This window comes from Petaurus breviceps, unplaced genomic scaffold, assembly GCF_028583685.1.
Source record: "Petaurus breviceps papuanus isolate PSGF00001 unplaced genomic scaffold, PetGlider_PUasm1.0 90667, whole genome shotgun sequence".
NCBI lineage: Eukaryota > Metazoa > Chordata > Mammalia > Diprotodontia > Petauridae > Petaurus > Petaurus breviceps.
Genome location: NW_027187302.1, coordinates 8,003,342 through 8,022,799, shown reverse-complemented (window position 1 = coordinate 8,022,799; position 19,458 = coordinate 8,003,342). Strand labels below are relative to the sequence as shown.

The following is a 19,458-nucleotide window of genomic DNA, read 5'->3' as shown; positions in this document are numbered from 1 at the left end:
GTGTGTGTGTGTGTGTGTGTGTGTGTGTGTGTGTGTGTGTGTGTGTGTTAAACTTTATCAGATTTCCTTAATGGAAAAGATCACTTTATAAAATAGTCACGAGTGCCTCAGATTTAATGAGGGAAAATGAATACAGACAATGGTGAACTATAAATATAAATACTGTACTCTGCACAAGTCTGCCAGAAATAATTTAATTTATTTTGACATTAATCTAATATTTGAGCATTTCTAGCCTTGAGAGGAGAGAATTGTCCACATTGGTCTAGTCCCTCTATGCCCTTGGACATGATTCTTCCCCAGCCAACATTTATAGGAATATTGAATGAGGAAAAGATCATTATATGTTCAAATACAGTTTTGGGTTAACATTCCAAAACATTAGTCCCTATTCCGTTTTTTCTTGTTACTTTCTATCAGTATTTTCTCTCTAAAGAGAGAGTTACATTCCCATACTTTCTGGGGAGGCAGAAAAGGAGACCATTCTCCGATGGGTCAGTCGCCCAGTTGCTTCAGATCTAAGTAAGACTAGAGAGAGTCTTGGTTTAAATTTAATTTCTACCCTTAATCCATTTCTCTAAGAAAGGCCTGTTTGTGGACTAATCTACCTATAAACAAGAACATCTAGTGAGATTATTATTATTTTTTTTTACCAAAGAAATAAATTTCTTTAAATTTTTAGAGCAACTAAAAAGAAGAATTTTTATTTTTCCAGTGAGTTCAACATGAAAACAAACCAAATAGCAATTTAATAATGTAATACTTTTTTTAAAAAAATTGTCATCTTGCTGCTAAAAGACAAATCACAAATTTAAGTTTGAAGCTGTGCTGGCTTTGATTAAATTCTAAAGTTTTTCCCCACTCTGGCCCATCTTCCACTGAGCTGTCAAATGGATCCCTAAAGTGCAATTCGGACCATATCCTGCATCTCCCTCCCCCCACCCCTCTCCTATCCCCTTTCAATAAACTTAGGTGGCTCCTTGTCACCTTGAGGATTAAATAGAAGATCTTCTGTTTGACATCCAAAGCCTTTCATAAGCTGGACCCCCCAGTCCTTATTAAAGAACACTTTGCTCCACCCCACCTCTCCTCTCTTTCCCAGCCCTTCTCATCTTTGTTTTTTCCCAATGAGCCTGACCTCAGTTTATCTTGTAGATACCTTGTTTGTACATAGTTGTTTGTATGTTGCCTCTATCATTAGACTGTGAGCTCATTGAGAGCAGGGCCTGGGTTTTGTGGGGTTAGAGACTTCTTTGTATCCCAAATGTTCAGCACAAAGTCAGGAACATAGTAAATGTTTAACAGATGCTTGTTGACTCACTGATTTCTTTTTTTTTTTGCTTTTTGGAGGGCAGTTGGAGTTAAGTGACTTGCCCAAAGTCACATGGCTAGTAAGTGTGTCAAGTGTCTGAGGCCGGATTTGAACTCAGGTCCTCCTGATTCCAGGGCCAGTGCTCTATTCACTCACTGCACCACCTAGCCCCCCCTTAACTCACTGATTTCTCATTGCTTTTGGAAGCAATGCAGCAGAGATTGAATTAATGGGCTAATTAATACCTCTTCAAAATGTTTTAAATGACAGAAGGATATTTCATATAATCTGTAGACCTTTTGGCTTATCTTGTTAACTGATGTTGCTATATTGATAGACTGACTCAGTTTTTATTCTGTCTCCTGCGGCTCCGCCCCACCCCAACTCCCAGTTAAGCCATGCTACACTTTTAATTATTCTCTATATTATCAGAGGAGCTTGTTCTCTGTATTTAGCTGAAAAAGATAGCTGCTAAAGCCAGTATTAGGTGGGGATCCAGAAAGATTTTTACAGGTTAGCACATTAACCAAAACTAATAAGAAATTCAGTAGGGATAAGTATAAAGTCTGTCAGGGGTTTAAAAAATCAGCTTGAGAAGTCCAAAGTGAGGGACTGTATGGTTAGACAACAGTTATATGAAAGAGATCTGAGTGTTTTAGTGGATTGCAGTTTGAATGAGTCAGCAGTATGAAGTGACAGACATAAAAACTCATGTAATCTTGAACTTTGTTGAGAGCTGTAACTTCCAAGAATGATAGACTAGAGCACACAGAGTTCTGTTCTGATAGCCTCATTGTAGGAAGGACACCTCCAGAGGAAAGCAGCAAGGATGATGAAGGGCCTTGAGTTTATGCCATATGAGTATTGGTTGAAAGAACTGAAGATCTTTAGCCTGAACATGACCAGGTTTGGCGAGGAGGGGGCCATGTATCTGACAGAAGGATTAAAATTGCTGTCTATGTTCCCATGGGGTCAGAACTAGGAATAATGGGTAGAAACAGTAAAGCAACAAATTTAGGCTTGATGTTAAGAAAAATTTACTAACAATTAGAACTCTTCCAAAGTAGGATTGTTTGCTTTGATAGATAGAGGGTTCTCCCTCATTAATAGTTTTTAAGCAGACTAGACTGTCATTATCATCATCATTACTAACATTTATATATTGCCTACTATATGTCAGACCCTGCTAGGTCTTTATAAATATTGTCTCATTTGCTGTTTACAACAGCTTTGGGAGGGAGATGCTAACACCATTTTACAATTGTGGAAACTAAGGTAAACAGGTTAAGTGACTTTCCCAGAGTCATAAAGCTAAGTATTTGAGGTCACATTTGAACTCAGGTTTTCCTCACTTCAGGGCCAGCATCCATCCTCACTGTGCCATCTAGGTGCATATAGGCACTTGGGTCATCTGGTAGGCAATGGAAACCAGGAAGAATATAGTAGACCTTCATATCTCTAGTTTTGTTAGTGAGAGCAATGATGCTGGCTGCTGTGTTTCTTAATTAGTTGCAATAGGCTTGTAACCTTTTTATATCTCTGTATTTTAGGGTACTCTAGCACAGGCGGTAAAGAAAGGAGAATGGATTTTACTGGATGAGATAAACCTGGCAGCTCCAGAAACCTTAGAATGCCTGAGTGGTTTACTGGAAGGATGCTCTGGCTCACTGGTTTTGATGGATCGAGGTGACACAGGTAACATGTTATTGCTAGTGCCTTTATATGCTGCCAGGCTTGTTGGTTACCAAAGAGAATGATTCTTACGGTCAGAGGTGCAAGATGAGGCTTTATTCATTGAATGAGTTTTTATTGACTGCCTGTTACGTAGCCTTTTTTGCTATGCCCTCTCGATGATAAATAGCGACCTTGAAGAACATTTTCCCTGACGTTCAAATTTTCCCATCCTCCAATGAGGGAATTGGATTATATTGTCTATAAGGTCCCCTTTAGCTCTGCATTCTATGCTTCTGTGATGCTTTGTTGAACAACTGTTAAAGTCTTGACATAGGATTCCTGTTCACAAAAGGGCTTGTGTCTTATCGAGGAGCTAAGACGTCAACATCTGAAAAGTTAAATACTAAAAGAATGAATAATATTATTAGGTATAATAATACTTTATTCAATGATTTTAATAATTAATTGTGGGCACTGAGTTGGAGGGGCCAAAGTTAGTATTTGAATCTGTGCCAGATGAGGGCTATGGACATTTGTGGTAGGTGAGAGGAACCAGAATCTCACTGTGGCTAGGTCAGGCAGAGAGTAAGGAAGCATTCAGGTAGGACTGGAAAATGCTTGGAACCAAGTGACATTGACATCGTGGCCATCACGATTCACTCCAAGGTGGTTAAAGTTGTCATGAGAACTGATACATGCTTCCTTTTCCCGTCTTAGAACCACTCTCACGACACCCTGACTTCCGTCTGTTTGCCTGCATGAATCCAGCTACTGATGTGGGGAAAAAAAACCTGCCTCAGGGAATAAGAAACAGGTAGGGAATGTTGTCTGACTGCTGCCAAGGATACTTTTTAGAAACAAACTTTTTCAGAAGCCAGACTCTGGGTTTTGCAGGGTTTAGATCTCACTTTAAGAAACTTACTAGTCATGTAGCCTTTCTGTGCCTCAGTTTTCCTCATTTATAAAATGAGGGAGCTGTACTTTGCTTGTAAGGTCCCTTCTAGTCCTAAATCTATGATATTGTGAAAGGCAGAAAATTACCTATGTTGTCTGGCAGTGGTCACTGGGTTTATTGCTTTTACATAGCTTTGTTTCTAGGAATAACTCATTTCTGTATACATACCACCACAGAAGGTTACTATAGAGATAGCTGAATATTTTAACCTTCTGTAAAGTACTTGGGATTTTTATAAACCAACATGTGCGTGTGCATACACATATTTGTTTTTTAAAACCACGTGCTATTCTGTTTGATTCAATGATCATGTTTCTTCCCACTTTCAAATTCCAAAATAAATTTCAAAATTTTCAAATTTTAAAACACAGTTAAATTTCTTTTGATTCAAGCAGATGCATACATGCATGTTTTTGTCTTGCCCATCTGTGTCCTGCTGCTGTTAGCTTTTGGAGGTCTTTATGATTAGGGAAATGGAATAATAAATAGATTTTTTCCTTCCTTTGTATGAGTTATCTAATATTTTCTGTCATAACAATTGGCTCATCCAAGTAGGGCCTAGGATATAGAGTGGATAGTAGTTCTATTTGGTTTTGATCAAGGTCATGCTCTATAAATTTAGGATGTTGATTCTATCTACAAGAGACCTTTTAAGTCAATAATGGGTTTCCCAGTAGAATATTAATAATGTGCAAACTATTTTTTTCTTGCAAGGCATGATTTAGACATAAATTTCAAAACATTTTATTATTTTGGATGACAATATTACTTCCACTTAATTAGTGCAATTATTAACATCTTTTTCACTAAAGACCTAGTAGTACCAGATCCCAAATAAGACTGCACAGTAGTAATTGTCAAAATAATTTGGTATTCCTTTAGAAATAGATGCATCAGTGAAACAGCTTAGATGCACAACATACAGAGTCAAACATAGTAACCTAGTATTTGATAACCCAAGGATTTCCACCATTGTGTTTAAAAACTCACTGTTCTGTAAAAACTGTTAGGAAAACTGGAAAACATTCTGGCAGAAGCTAAATCTAGACTGACAACTCACATCTTGTGCCAAGATAAACTCCAAATGGGTACATGACTTAGAAATGAAGGGTAAAATCGTAAATTTGTGCAGCAGGGAAGAAATTACCTTTCAAATCTATGGATAAGGGAAGAGTTCATGACAAAACAGGATAGTTAGGAACATTAAAGTCAAAGTGGACAGTTTTATGTGTATAACATAAATTTTTTTTCCCCCCAAAAAAACTGATGCAGCTAAAATGAGAAGAAAAGCAAGTAAATGGGGGGAAAATCTTTTCAATAAGTTTCTCTGATGAAAGTCTCTAAAATAAAATAATTTAGATTTATAAGAATAAGTGGGAGTTAAGAGAAAGTAGATTTCCATGGACTGAAAAAAATAAAACATTTTAATTAAAAAATCATTTTTTTTAAAGTAGTATTAGTACTACATGGGTTTCAGATAGATTTCATATAATTTTCATGAATAGAATCAGAGGTATCTGATGAAAGGGAAAAATATGTGCAATCTGAAAAATAACTGCAATGATAAGTGATGCTGCAGCTTTAGCCAAGTTACATTTTGGAAGAAAGTATAGCCTCTATTCAAACTTAGTATAGTATGCTTTGTAAGATAAAAAAAATGTTTTTTTCTTTGAAAAGTTGTTGATTTCTTCTCTTTTAGTAGCAAATAGAAAGGTCTTATCTGAGGAAATTTAACATGCTTTATTCTAAATAAATAATCTTTAATTTGTTTTTTAGGTTGACTGAACTTTATGTGGAAGAATTGGAGAATAAAGAAGATTTACAAATTCTTATTCTGGATTATCTGAAAGGATTGAATGTAAACAAAAACGTAGTTCAAGGAATTATCAAGTAGGTTCTAGTGTGACTAGAAACACTTTTTCTAAAAGAAAATTACATCTTGATCTCAAAAGATTATTGCAGAGAGAGCTAGTTTTTAATTTTGAATATTTTAACCTTTTGTAAAGTACTAGGGATTTTTGTAAGCCAGTATGCACATGTGCATGCACGTGCGCACACACATGTTCATGGGTATGCATAAACAATTATTAGTTATAATTGTGGTTTGAGTCCAGATCTATCCAAATAAGTTTCCAGCCTTTTGGTTTACAGTTTGATTAGTAGGGCATGGTTGTAGAGGCATGGTTTATCATAGTAAGCACATTAAGAATTGACTTGAGGATATTTTTCGAGTACCACATAATTGTGCTGTCATTGTTTTAATCAGATCTTTTTTTCCTCCCAAACTTTGGGTTTGTGGGTATGTGTATACATGTGTACATAAGCTTTCCCTGAAACACCCCCGTCCTTCTCTCCCCCCACCCCCCTTGTGCTCTCCTTCCCCTGTTAGCATTCCTCATAGAATTGAACTGTTTACATGATCTTTTCTCCCCTGTTGAATATTTGCTTGTGGAGGTCAGGAAGTTTGTTTCATTTTTGTGTCCAGCATTTAGTACTTAATAATTTTTTTTATCAGACCTATGATTTCATTAGTGTAGGGAATAGGGAATTCCCAGTGAGGAAATTACCTCTCCCAATGCAAATTTGGCACCTTCTCCACAATTGATAGTTTGAGAGATTTGACTAAGGCACTGAGATGTTGAGTGCCTTGCCTAGGATCACACAGCCAGGATATTTCAGAGGTGGGGCCTGAATTCATATCTTTTCTGACTCCAAAGCTAATTCTTTGTCTCTGTACTATGTGAGGCCTCTTACACCTTGTGCATAGTAACAACTTAATACATGTTTGCTGAATTGAATGTGTGTAGTGGTATATGTATAATACTTGCAGTTATGAACTCTGGGTCCTGTCCTTGACTGTTACTCACTAGTGTTGGGACATGAAGTCTTTTACCTTTCCTTGCCTCTTATCTCTAAAAGACCAGATAAAAATTCAAGGGTAGTTGTGGTGGTGGTAGCAGTAGCAGTAGCAATAATAGTAATAGTACTAGAATACTAAGAACAACAGTTGTGGTATTTTAAAAAATGTTTTCCTGTTTTGATAGTACTATTTAATGGTCAGCAGATGTGGTGGTACATGCCTTAGGTGGAAATTTCATTTAAGTGGAAGAAAAATCTATATCAGTGGAATAGCTTTTTGTTTAGAAACTGAAGGGCTTGCATAATAGTAACCACTTATTTCACCCTTCTTTGTAGCTTCTACATAGCTGTGCGAAAGGAGTCTATGAACAAATTGGTGGATGGGACAGGGCACAGACCTCATTACAGCCTTCGTACCCTCTGCAGAGCACTGAGATTTGCTGCTTCCAATCCATGTCACAACATCCAGCGCTCCCTCTATGAGGTGAGATGGGCTTTTACAAACTACTGCCTGTCTCTGTGGAAGACAAGTAGTTGTGAAAATCATTTAGGGAGTTAAGTAGGAACAGTGTTTGTATTTTTTAAAATTATACACTAAATAATGCCACACAAGTTATTCACCTAAAAAGAACATGAAATCCATATGTAAAAGCGTGAACTCTAAACTAATTATAGTTTTTAAAAAAATGATGTGCGTATCAACTTTATGAAAATGGTATCTTATTTGCCTTGAGTCCCTTTAGGTCTCCTTCTGTACACATTATTTGATTTTGTTAGTTATCTTCTATGTAGATAGCATTAATCATTGCGTGTTCTGATTCTTTCTGTGCCTTCATTTGGGAGTAAGGGTGTTTCTAGAGAGAAGATTGTATGTGTGTATGTATACACACATATGCATATATACACATATATACATATATATAGTCATTTACCTGTACTTTTCCATTTAGTCGAAGTTTCACAGAATGCCCATGATTTGAGAAAACAACTGTAAATTTCTTCTTCGCTATTTCCTACTACCTTACTACATTTTAAATGTTTATGTAGAAATAGTATGGGCTTTGCAACTTGAATAAAGAGACAGAATTTTATGTGATTAGTTGTTGATTCAGTCTGACTCTTATTTTCTTGCTTAGTCAAGGTATTTCTTTGTTTTTTGTGTGTACAAGGGAAGAAATGGACTGCAGGCATGTTAACACGTGTTACTGTCATGTTCTTCCCTCATTTGAGAAAAGGGGTGCTCAGTTTTATAGCCTTTGGGATAACAAATCCCATGAGGGATTATCTAAGTTAGATAAAATAGTGAAGATATATAAATGTAGGAGATTAAGGAAGTATAAAATGTAACGAACAACAAAGCATAATTGGCAACAGTAAGTTAACTCAAATTATACAAGCAAATTGTTCTACTTGAAGGTAGTAGCAGGCTGCCTTTGGGAACAGACATAGTTCTTCAGGCTAGCAATATCTAGTGTGCCCATAACCTTTTTTAGTAATGCCAGACTTTGTAGCAAATGAGTCTGCTATGAGTTTTCATTGCCCATTACCTAAAGGTAAATGACTTGTAACTGCAGAGTAGTAATTAGTGTTTTGTAATAGTATTTCAAAGTCAAAATAGATGTTTTTTTCTTCTTTTTTTAAGGGCTTTTGCTTGGGTTTCCTTACACAACTTGACAGGACATCACACCCTTTAGTTCAGAAACTCATTTGTCAACATGTTATATCCAGCAACGTCAAAAGTCTCCTTAAACAGGTATGTTCATTTTGGCTGTTTAGACTAATATTAGAGATATTTTCATATCAAAGTTTCAAGTCAGCATAGTGTGTATGAGTTGGACAAATGAAAAGCCACGTTAAAATCTTGATTCCTGTCAACCATTTGGCTTTCACTCATTGATATATCTACTATATGCCAAGCATTGTGCCATTTGTAAGATTTTACAGTAAGTGTAGAATTGAGAGATGCTGAATAAAACTTGGGTATTACAAAAAGACTGCTAGCCTTGTAATACATATGCACTTTAAGGATAGAAATAATGTTTTGTTTTCTAAATCTTGGTATCTTTCCACACTTACCTCCACATCCTCAGTCTACTACAATGATTTTTACATTTTTGGAGGGAGGAAGGGAAGGACCCAGGAATGAGATCATTATTACAGAGAACTCCTTTCAATGAGGCAGCTCCTGCCAGCAGTGCAGATTGGCATTTACTCACAATTTATAGTCTTAGAAAGTTACCTGGCAAACTGAGAGATTAAGTGATTTACCGAATAGCCAGAGTGTGGAGGCACTTGAATGCAGGTCTTCCTGAGTGAAATCGAATCTTCACTGATCCATGTGGCTGACTCTCTGCATGTAGTAGGTTCTTAGTACAAATCCACTAAATTGAATTACTGATAATGAATATTCCAGTTACTAGCATTTGGAGTCTTTCTAAGTTTGAAAGGAAGGACTAATAGGTTTATTTTTTCAATTATTGATGAAAATCTCATTAAAAAAACATTTTCTGTAATTTACTTACAATATTTTTTGTGGTTTTTGATGGTTAATTAAAAGGCTGTTCTTCATCTTCTGTCACTCCTCTGGTGCAATGGATAGTGAGCTGGCCTTTGACTTCAGAAGAGCTGTGCTCATTCCTGGCACCTGCTGGCTGGGTGCCTTGGGACAGTTAACATTGGGTACCTCTCCCAAACTCTATAAAGTTGCAGAGCAGACTGTAGCCAGCAGTCCCTAGGCCTCGAATCTTGAGTGTCTGAGAACTAATGCTTTCAGAGAGGGCCTTTCAAGTCTCTGTAACCTTTGTTCTCACTATGCCCTGATGAGAATCACCTGAAATCTAATATTTTTCCAGCAGTGTGCTGGAGCCATTTGGAATCTAAGCTGATTATTAAATTTTTTCATTGGCAAACTACAAATTAAGGCTGATTTATTGTTTTGATGATAACACTACAGTAAACATTTATCAAGCACCACTATGTGCCAGTTGTTGTTCAGTCATTTCAGTAGTGTTTGACTCTTCATTACCCAGTTTGGGATTTTCTTGGCAGTGGTACTGGAGTGGTTTGCCATTTCCTTTTCTGGTTTATTTTATAGATGAGGAACTTAAGCACATAGGGTTAAATGACCTGCCCAGGGTTACACAGCTAGTAAATGTATGAAGACAGATCTGAACTCATGAAGATGAGGCTTCCTAACTTAAGGCCTGGTACTCTATCCATTGTGCCATCTACCTGCCTGTCCACACCCCTACTGCATACCAGACCCTATTCTAAATGCTGGGGATATAAATTTAAAAAAAGAAAGAAAAGACAGTTGCTGTCCTCAGGGAGCTTACATTCTAATAGGCATTTAGGGGCACAATGAAGAGGAATCTGGAGTTGAAACCGAAAGTTACCTCAAATGGCACATGAAGCAATGGTTAGGGTTTTGAGACCTCTATAAAAAGAGGCTCTAGAAAGAGTTTTTGGCTCAACCCTCCTATTCTCCAAATAGGTATAGAGACAATGGAGGGCACTCATGGGATATGAGTACCAAAGCTTAAGGAATCTCTAAATGATGAGTTTATCTTGGGATGGAAAGGTGGGGGCAACATGATGAAGATGATGGAGATGAAACCAAGCAGAACAGCTGGTGGCAAATGTTAATTGTCTAGACTTAAAGTGATGTAGAAAATATTAATAATGCAGATGAAATTTAAAAATATGTCAAGCATATATATTCATTCTTCAGAGATACATTTATTAAACAGTTACCAGAACACCCCTGTCTGTATCAGTATTAGAATGTTTTTCTTGGGGTATATTTTCTTAAATGTCCCTCAGAGAACTACTGTCTTATATACCTCTCAGAGGGGAATTTTGGAGATTCATATCATGATATAAAATCCTTTCTGCAACATAGCATTAGTCTCCTTTACAAGACACTGGTTTATAATAGTTGCATATTTGGGGAGATTTTTGTTATGAAAGAGAGAAAAATCTAATCAAATAATAATCCTTGTGAAACTATTTTAGGTGAAGTATATTCTCAAACATTTAAGATTTAATGCTTGAATCCTTTCACTCTGTAAGCTGTTTTATCAGTTATTACTTGGAAGAAATTTGGCTGGTGTATTTCACTGTTGTAAATACCAGAAGGAACTGGCCTTCTAGAGAAATTTCCTTTTTTTTTCTTTTTTTCCTTTCTTGGATCTGTTCTTACTTGAAAGAAAGTAAGAATGGGTTTCTGATTGTGTTATTTTTGTAATGTATATCTTTCAGCCCATTCCAGAACCCAAGGGAGGTCGCCTTATTCAAATTGAAGGATACTGGATTTCAGTGGGAGATAAGGAGCCCACGATAGATGAAGCATATATACTCACTCCTTCTGTTAAACTTAACCTGAGAGATATTGTCAGAGTTGTCTCTGCAGGGTATGGTGGTTCTTTTTCTTCCTTCTTATATGTTGCTTCAGTATTGAATATTGTTGACAATCAAGATTTCATATACTTAGGATAATTTCTTAAAAATTTTTTTGGTTATGTACTCTTCCTGTTATATTTTCCTTCCCCATCCCTAGCCCACTGAGAAAGCAAGAAATATCCATTATACATATGAAGTCACGTAAAACATATTTCCTTATTGGCTAAATTCTCCTTCCTGCCCTGATCCTTCCTCTCCCCCCCCCCCCAAAAAAAAAAAAAAAAAAAAAAAAAGCGACAAAAAAAAATAGAGTTAATTTTTTCCTTTTAGTCCAACTTTTCTTCCCCCCCCTGACCCCCCCCCCCCCCCCCCCCCCAAAAAAAAAAAGAAAAGAAAAATAAGGGAAGAAAAAAATTATGCTTCATTTTGCACTCTGAGTCCATCAGTTTTCTCTCTGGAGGCAGGTAACATTTTACATCATGAGTCCTTTGGAGGTCTAGTGGATCATTATGTTGATCAGAGTTCCTAAGTCAGTTTATTTACAGTAAGTGATTATCTTTATAATATTGTTAACTGTATAGATTGTTCCTCTGATTCTTTTCACTTCACTGTGCATCAGTTCATACAAGTCTTTCCAGGTTTTCTGAGACCATCCTCTTCATCATTTTTTATAGCACAATAGTATTACATCACATTCATATGCCATAATTTATTCAGGCATTCCACAGTTGAGGGGCATCTCTTAAGTTTCCATTTCTTTGTTACCACAAAAAGAACTATCATAAACATTTTCATACATATGGTATTCAGTAAAAATGTAAGTGAAATACCAAAATTCAGGCTGTTTAAATTTTTCCTAAAAGAATAGAGAAGAAAGGCTTCCATTGTGACTTCTGCTGGAGTCATCTTCTAGTGCCTCATTGTGATAAACATGGAGTTAGTTCTGAGTTTTTGAAAACTTTGCTCATAAGAACACAAGTCTCTGATTGGGCCTACAAGACTAGAAAACATAGTTATCTGAGGTCCAAGCCTAACTAAGCTTGGAGAAGCTCATCACTCAGTATTGAGTTATAGTGTTAGAACTGCAAGAAGTCATCTAGTTTTACAGATGAAGAAAGAGAGGATCTGGGCAATTAAGTGACTTGTTCAGGGTCACACAGGTATGAAGGCTCAGACTTGAGATCTGATTCCAGAAACTTTTGATTCAAAGCCACTGCTGTTTTCACTCTATTATGTGATAGAGGCTGGGGCCAGAGCAACTCAGAAAATCACCTATTCAGCTATAGAAGAGCTAAGATGTGTCTCAGGGAAGAGGAGGCACCCCATGTTAATGAATGCCTGCTCTTTTGAAGTATTTGAATTAGTGTTAAAATTTAAACTGAAAATTAAATTGAACTTTAGTCAAATGCTGTTTATTTGCCCTATGTTGTCTACTTCTGGTTTCTTCCCTGTCTGTGTCAGGCTTGGTTGTCTTTGTTGGTTTTATAAAATGAAGACATCTTTTAGTGTACTTTTTTTTTTAAAAGCAATTAGGGTTAAGTAACTTGCTCAAGTTTACATGGCCAGTTATTTCTGGGTGTGGTGCTAAGTATCTGAGCCCAGATTTGATCCCCAGGTCATCCCGACACTGGATCCAGTGCTCTTACTCGCTGAGCCACCTGGCCACCCCTAAGCAATTGGGGTTAAGTAACTTGCTCAAGGTTACACGGCCAGGTGTTTCTGGGTGGGTGCTAAGTGTCTGAGCCCGGGATTTGATCCCCAGGTCATCCCGACACTGGAGCCGGTGCTTTTACTCGTTGTGCTACCTGGCCGCCCCTTCTTAGTGTACTTCTTAATGATTAAAGCTTAGAACTTCACTAAGACTTTTGAAATATCATGTATATTACTTTTACTAAGGTGTCTTTGCTTTACATCCCTCCATGTATTTTTTGGTAGATTTTTCCCCCCATTCCCATCTGTAACTTTTCTATACTGGGAGAGGATTCAGGATCCTTAACATTTGTTGCATGCAACTTATGTTTCCCAATCATCAGGGCAAGTTGTTGTCAGGTTTTTTTTTCTACAAAATTTTTGCATAGATGGGTCTTTTTTCCCTTTTACTAAACATTCTTAGGCTATAGCCATAGCAGTGGAAGAGCTAGGTCAAACATTATGTTCCATCAACAATTTTTTTATATGGGATGGGGAACTTGTGGCCTTGAGGCCACATGTGGCCCTCTAGGTTTTTTTTTAGTGCAGCCCTTTGACTGAATCCGAACTTCATGGAACAAATCCTTTTATTAAGGGAATTTGTAATAGAAACTACTAAAGAAAAATCTTTAAGAGACACTAAACTAGACCAGGTATATACGGAGGAGATTCATGCTGAAACCAAATTAATGTTGGTGGTGGCAAGAAATCAATTCTCATGACATCTGAAAGAGGAAGATGATAAATTCTTTTATTAAGATTTGTTTGTGAAGTTTGGATTCAGTCAGAGGGCTGCACTTGAGAACCTAGAGGGTCACATGTGGCCTCAAGGTCACAGGTTCCCCACCTCTGAAGTAGAATAAGACAGTGAAGTATAGAAAAAATTCTGACTTTTTAATAGTAAAGTCCTAGGTTCAAATCCTGGTCCTGCATGTTACCCAAGGCAAGTTACCCTAACCTCTCTGGACCTCATTTTTTCCACTCCCAAAATGAGATGGAGATGCTCCTCAAAGTTTTTCAGCTTTAAGTCTATGATCTGGTGTGGTCTGGTTTCCCCGCAGCTCTTTTTCCATCAAACTTTATCCATAGATATTTTTTAAAATGTATTTTTATTTTATTTTTCAAATGCTTCATTAACTTCTGATGATTTTACATCATTAATTTCTGCCAGATTTTGAGTTACAAATTTTCTTCCTGTTTTTCCCCTACCCACCACCCCAAAATAGCAATCCCTCAGGATATCCCCTCCTCCAGTCTGCCCTCTCCCATATCTTCTCCCATACCCGCTTCAACTTTTCCAGTATGGCATGGTGGATCTCTATGCCCCAGTGCCTGTATATATTATTTTCCAATTACATGTAAAATAGTATTAATTATAGTAATAATTAATAGTGTGTGTGTATATATATATATGTATTTTTAAACATTTGATTTTAAAACTTTGAATTCCAGATTCATTCCCTTCCTCCCTTGTCACCCACCCTTACTGGGAAGATAAGCAGTTCAGTATAGGTTGTACATGTGTAGTTAATGCAAAACATTAACAGAAGATATATTGTAAAAGACTGACTATATTTCCCTCCCTCCTATCCCACCACCCACTTGTTCTATTCTCTACTATGATCCTGTCCCTTTTCAAAAGTGAGTGCTTCCAACTTCCCTCCCCCCAAGCCTGCCTTCCCTTCCATCAGCCCCTTCCCCCTACTCTCCTGTAGGGTGAGATTCCTTATTTAGTGTGTATGTCATTCCCTCCTGGAGCCAAATTCAGGCCCGCCCTGGGGCTAAAACCTTGGTGTGGAGCTGGACTTGGCTCCTAGAGGACTGTGCTGGCCTATTCCTACCGGCCTGCTGGGCTGTCCTCAGCGGGAAGTTAGCTTCTCTGTGTCCAGAGTTTGTTCAGAGTCCCCATTTACATGGATTGGGGAAGGTGGAAGCCGGAGCCGTGCGGAGGTCCTGCTTTTACTCCGCCTATCCATAGATATTTTTGACAATTTTGACATAATAAGAAAGGTATTTTATGAGTTTAAAATATTTTTCAGATTTAGTTAAGAATTTTAACAATTTTTATTAGATTGACATTTCCTTTAAAAATTTTGTTCTTGAGCCATTTTTCTTGCATTGAAGATTAAGTATTGTTTTTTGCTTAATTATTTTAAAGTTTTTATTTGTTGCTTTCAAAACTCTTAGCTGTCAGATTTTTATCAGATATGTTTAATGCAAAGTGTTTTTTTCTGCTTAATATCTTTATTTTCAGAGTATTTCTTTTTGTAGTAAAACTCATTTTTTCCCATTACCTATTTTATTTCAAATATTTTTTTTTGTTCCACAGTTTAAAAATTCTCTCCATGCTTGAACTGTACTTTTCCTTAACTTTTACTTATTTTTCCTTTACTTGTTGATCTAGTTGGAATTGATTGTAGTATGTAGTGTGAAATGTATCCATAAGCTTATTTTTTGCCTTTACATCTATTTCTCTGATTTTTTTTTTATTGCTTAGTATTTTATTCTTGGTTTGTTGCTAATCTCCTATTTGTACTAACTAGGCTTTATTTTTCTAAGTTTTCCATTCTATTTCAGTGAACTGTTTTTGTTTACATATTTCTTCTTCCTATTTTCCTCTTCCTCCTTTGCTCTTTCTTTTTCCCCTTTCCCCTTTCCTCCTATCCCTATCACTTCCTATCAATATCCCTATTCCTGTCCCTAACTGATTTGGTGACTTTTTTCTTTCTTTTTTGAATAAGGTTTTGGATGCTCTTTTTTATTTTAAGGTTGAGATGAATTTTCAACAAAGGTAAAGCTTAGCCAGTTCTCCCAATAGTCTTATCACTGGAATAAAACAGTCTAGATTAAGCCTTTTGCCCTAAAACCGCACTGTATGGAAGGAATACCAGCATTCACATCCCTATCTTTATCAGCGGGTTCTGAGTGAAGGAATATTATTAGCAAATGTTCCCCTGATGACACACTCAGTCCACCTTGTTTCAATCAGTTCTTTCAGCTCCATTGTCCTAGGCACTTTTGCTTGGATCTGGTTATTATAAAAAGACAGAACGAACCCTCTATCCCTTTGGTTTACACTTTGTAACAAGAGAAAATTAAAGAATCTTTCCAGATCCAAGTTGCAGTGTAGGTTGTTGTCAGTATCTCTAATTACTATGCATTATTTTCAAAGAATAAATCCTGTTTTATTCTCCACCATGAGATAATTTATTTAAGAAATAAAAGTATGTTTAGTTCTTCCATATGAACATTCTTTCATTGGACTAGGTATATTACCTTCTTTAGTGTAAAGGAAATCAAATCATAAATGTGTTTGGGCACAGAAAACAGTTTATAATTAAAAATATACTTTGTCCCTCATTCATTCATTCATTTATTCTAAGTAATCTTGTTTTATTTTTCTTGTTGCAATGATTCATCTTTTAAAGAACCTACCCAGTGCTGATTCAGGGAGAGACATCTGTTGGTAAGACTAGCCTAATTCGCTGGCTGGCTGCAGCAAGTGGGAATCACTGTGTGCGGATTAATAACCATGAACATACTGATATTCAGGAGTATATTGGTTGCTATACATCAGATGCCTCAGGGAAGCTGGTATTTAAAGAAGGTAGGTTACTTGATTCAGTGACATCCTTAACTTCCTAAGCCTGAGTGAAGGTGATGGTGGTAATTTCTGAATATAAAAATTTACAGAAGTCTTCCTTTTGCAGTACTCTTCCATGAATTTTAAGGGCATCTATCTAAAAGGCCTAGAGACTTATCCTTTGTCTAATTAATTCAAGAAGCATTTATTAACCACCCTCTGTATGCTAGACATTAGAGACATAATTGGAAACCAAAACAGTCTTGCCCTCAAGGCACTTATATCCCATTGTGCCCCATTAACTTACTGTGGTATAGGGCTCTAGACTGTATCATGGCTACTGGATAACTTAATTTCAAAAGGCATTGTGTTTGAGTCTTTTATTCCCAGAAGCAAGTGGGGGAGGAAGGGGAGAAAGTTCATACAATTGAATGATTTAAATGGATTAAGATGACAAGGTTAAGAAATGTTGAGGATGAAGCATTTTTTATATATAGTTTACTCCAACGAAAGAAGAAGCATGCCAAGAAGTTATCTTGGCATACTAGAAAACATCTCCCTGTTTGTCGAATGCTTTTTTTTTTATACTATAGCCATCCTCAAGAAACACTAAATTTTAGAAATAAGTGTAGCAAATTAGTAATTGTCTACTGTAACCTTTTTTTGTAGTTGGTTTTATGTTAAAATTATGAGAAATGTCTTACAAAGTGATTGTCTTCCATCTTTTTTCTCTCAAGGTGTCCTTATTGATGCTATGAAAAAAGGCTACTGGATCATTTTAGATGAATTGAATTTGGCTCCCACAGATGTGCTGGAGGCATTGAACAGGCTTCTGGATGACAACAGGGAATTGCTTATAACAGAGACTCAAGAGGTTGTCAGAGCACATCCTCGCTTCATGCTTTTTGCGACCCAGAACCCTCCTGGCCTCTATGGGGGCCGAAAGGTTTGTAAAGCTTGTTCTTTATGGTTTTTTTTGGTAATGATTTCATTCTGTGAGTATTCTCTTTTCTAGATTGAATTGTTTCTTTTTTAATTCTAAAGACTAGAAGGGTTTTTTTTCTCTTATTCTTTCTGTCCTTGTTACGAGTAGGCTGTTGCTTAGAAGATTAGATGGGCAAAAATTAACCTTTTTTTTTTTCTATGCTGCTGTCCATATATTCTAGGTGCTCTCCCGAGCCTTCCGAAATCGTTTTGTGGAGTTGCATTTTGATGAGTTGCCTAGCACTGAGCTGGAAACAATATTGCATAAACGCTGTAGTTTGCCACCTTCTTATTGCAACAAGTTGGTTAAGGTCATGCAGGATCTACAGGTATGGAACTTAATTTTATTTTTAAACCATAATCATCTCTCAGTGAACTCCCAAATTCCCTCCTATTGATCCTTGGTTCAGATCTCAGTCCTTAAACTTACTACCTCTGTAACCTTGGGGAAATCATTTAATTTCTCTGGGCCTGAATTTTCTCATGTTTAAAAATGAGGGTGTTGGGCTAGATGACCTCTAAGGTACCATGCATCTTTAAATCTGTGATCCAATAAAATCCGCAGCATTCATTCCTCATAATTTCCTACCTCTCTATGGAGAACAGGGAAATGGTTATTTGTAATATATTAAAGAGTTTGTTTGGAAGTCTTTCTCAGACTTGCCCAGGTTTCACATCAGAATGTATTTCATATTGGATAAAAGTAATAATTTGTTAGATGAGACAAAAAGCATTTGTTTAATGCTTACTATGTGCCAGGTATTGTGTTAAGTGGTTGGTGATACAGATATAATCAAAAGGATAGTCATTGTCCTAAGTAGACCCGATTTTCATATTTATGTTTTATAAATGGGAGCTTAAAAAGAAGGGAAAGAAGAAAGGAGTGACAAGAGGGGATAGAAGGTTGAAGCCTGGAAAGTCAAAAGCATAGCTCAGGGGGGTTGGTCCTTCTCCCAAATGGAAGAAGCTCCAGGAGGATCACCTCTTGAAGGGGCTGGCATAGCAGAGGGATATTCCAGAGTGGAAAAGCCAAAGGGGTTAATGGAGGTTCTGGGGTAAGACTGCAGAGTTGTGGTGTTGAAATCAGAAGCACTTCCAGGGAGACAGTGAAGGTCATTCATTCCTTTATAACTTGCTTCTTTAAGCCTGTGTTCTAAAGTGCTCTAGGTACTTTAACGATCTTTGCTCTTTCTAGGTTTTGAGTTTATATATGTACTTTTGTATGTTATTAAAAACATTCCCATTAAAGTATTGCTTCAGAAAACTTTCTGATAATTATTGTGATTCCATATTTCTCAGTATTATTTGATTACTTAACCCCAAGTGCTTAGGGGTGGCCAGGTGGCTCAGCGAGTAAGAGCACCGGCTCCAGTGTTGGGATGACCTGGATCAAATCCGGGCTCAGACACTCAGCACCACACCCAGAAATAACTGGCTGTGTAACCTTGAGCAAGTTACTTAACCCCGATTGCTTAAAAAAAAATTATATGTATGTAGGTCTTTGGATTTGGTATTTAATACTTTTCTTTATTTGGTTACTTTGCTAGTCCTATCGTAGAGGTTCTTCCCTGTTTGCTGGAAAGCAAGGCTTTATCACTCTCCGGGATCTTTTCCGCTGGGCCGAACGGTACAAATTGGTTGAACAGACAGAGAAAGAGTATGACTGGCTTCAGCATTTAGCAAATGATGGTATGCTTTTGTTATCTTTTTAAGTTTGCAAAGTTGGGTAAATACAAAGTCATTTTATTTTTACTTTCATTATTAACTTTTTTTATAAAACAATGTAATGCATAGACTCAACTGACCTTGCTAAGTAACTGCATACTCATATTAATTTAAATTTACAATATATAATAACAATTTTTCAGTGATTCCCTCATAAGTCCTCATGAGAATTTATTCTTTGTTCATTCATATTCACTTTTACTCTTATATAATGGTAGCTATTTTACACAGTTCTTTGGGTTCTGCTTTTTTCTTTTGCATTATTTTGTAAAGATC

General features: G+C 36.8%; 1 protein-coding gene across 1 annotated transcript in view; it reads left to right on the top strand.

Moving 5' to 3' along the window:
- Positions 1-19,458, top strand: part of MDN1 (midasin AAA ATPase 1) — a 183,099-nt gene that overhangs the window by 56,910 nt on the left and 106,731 nt on the right. The window contains exons 18-27 of the mRNA XM_069065132.1: positions 2,863-3,007; positions 3,704-3,800; positions 5,718-5,831; positions 7,137-7,284; positions 8,443-8,553; positions 11,061-11,212; positions 16,319-16,497; positions 17,211-17,419; positions 17,640-17,786; positions 19,005-19,146. Of these exons, the coding sequence (XP_068921233.1) occupies positions 2,863-3,007; positions 3,704-3,800; positions 5,718-5,831; positions 7,137-7,284; positions 8,443-8,553; positions 11,061-11,212; positions 16,319-16,497; positions 17,211-17,419; positions 17,640-17,786; positions 19,005-19,146 (1,444 nt within the window). The remainder of the gene's footprint in view (positions 1-2,862; positions 3,008-3,703; positions 3,801-5,717; positions 5,832-7,136; positions 7,285-8,442; positions 8,554-11,060; positions 11,213-16,318; positions 16,498-17,210; positions 17,420-17,639; positions 17,787-19,004; positions 19,147-19,458) is intronic.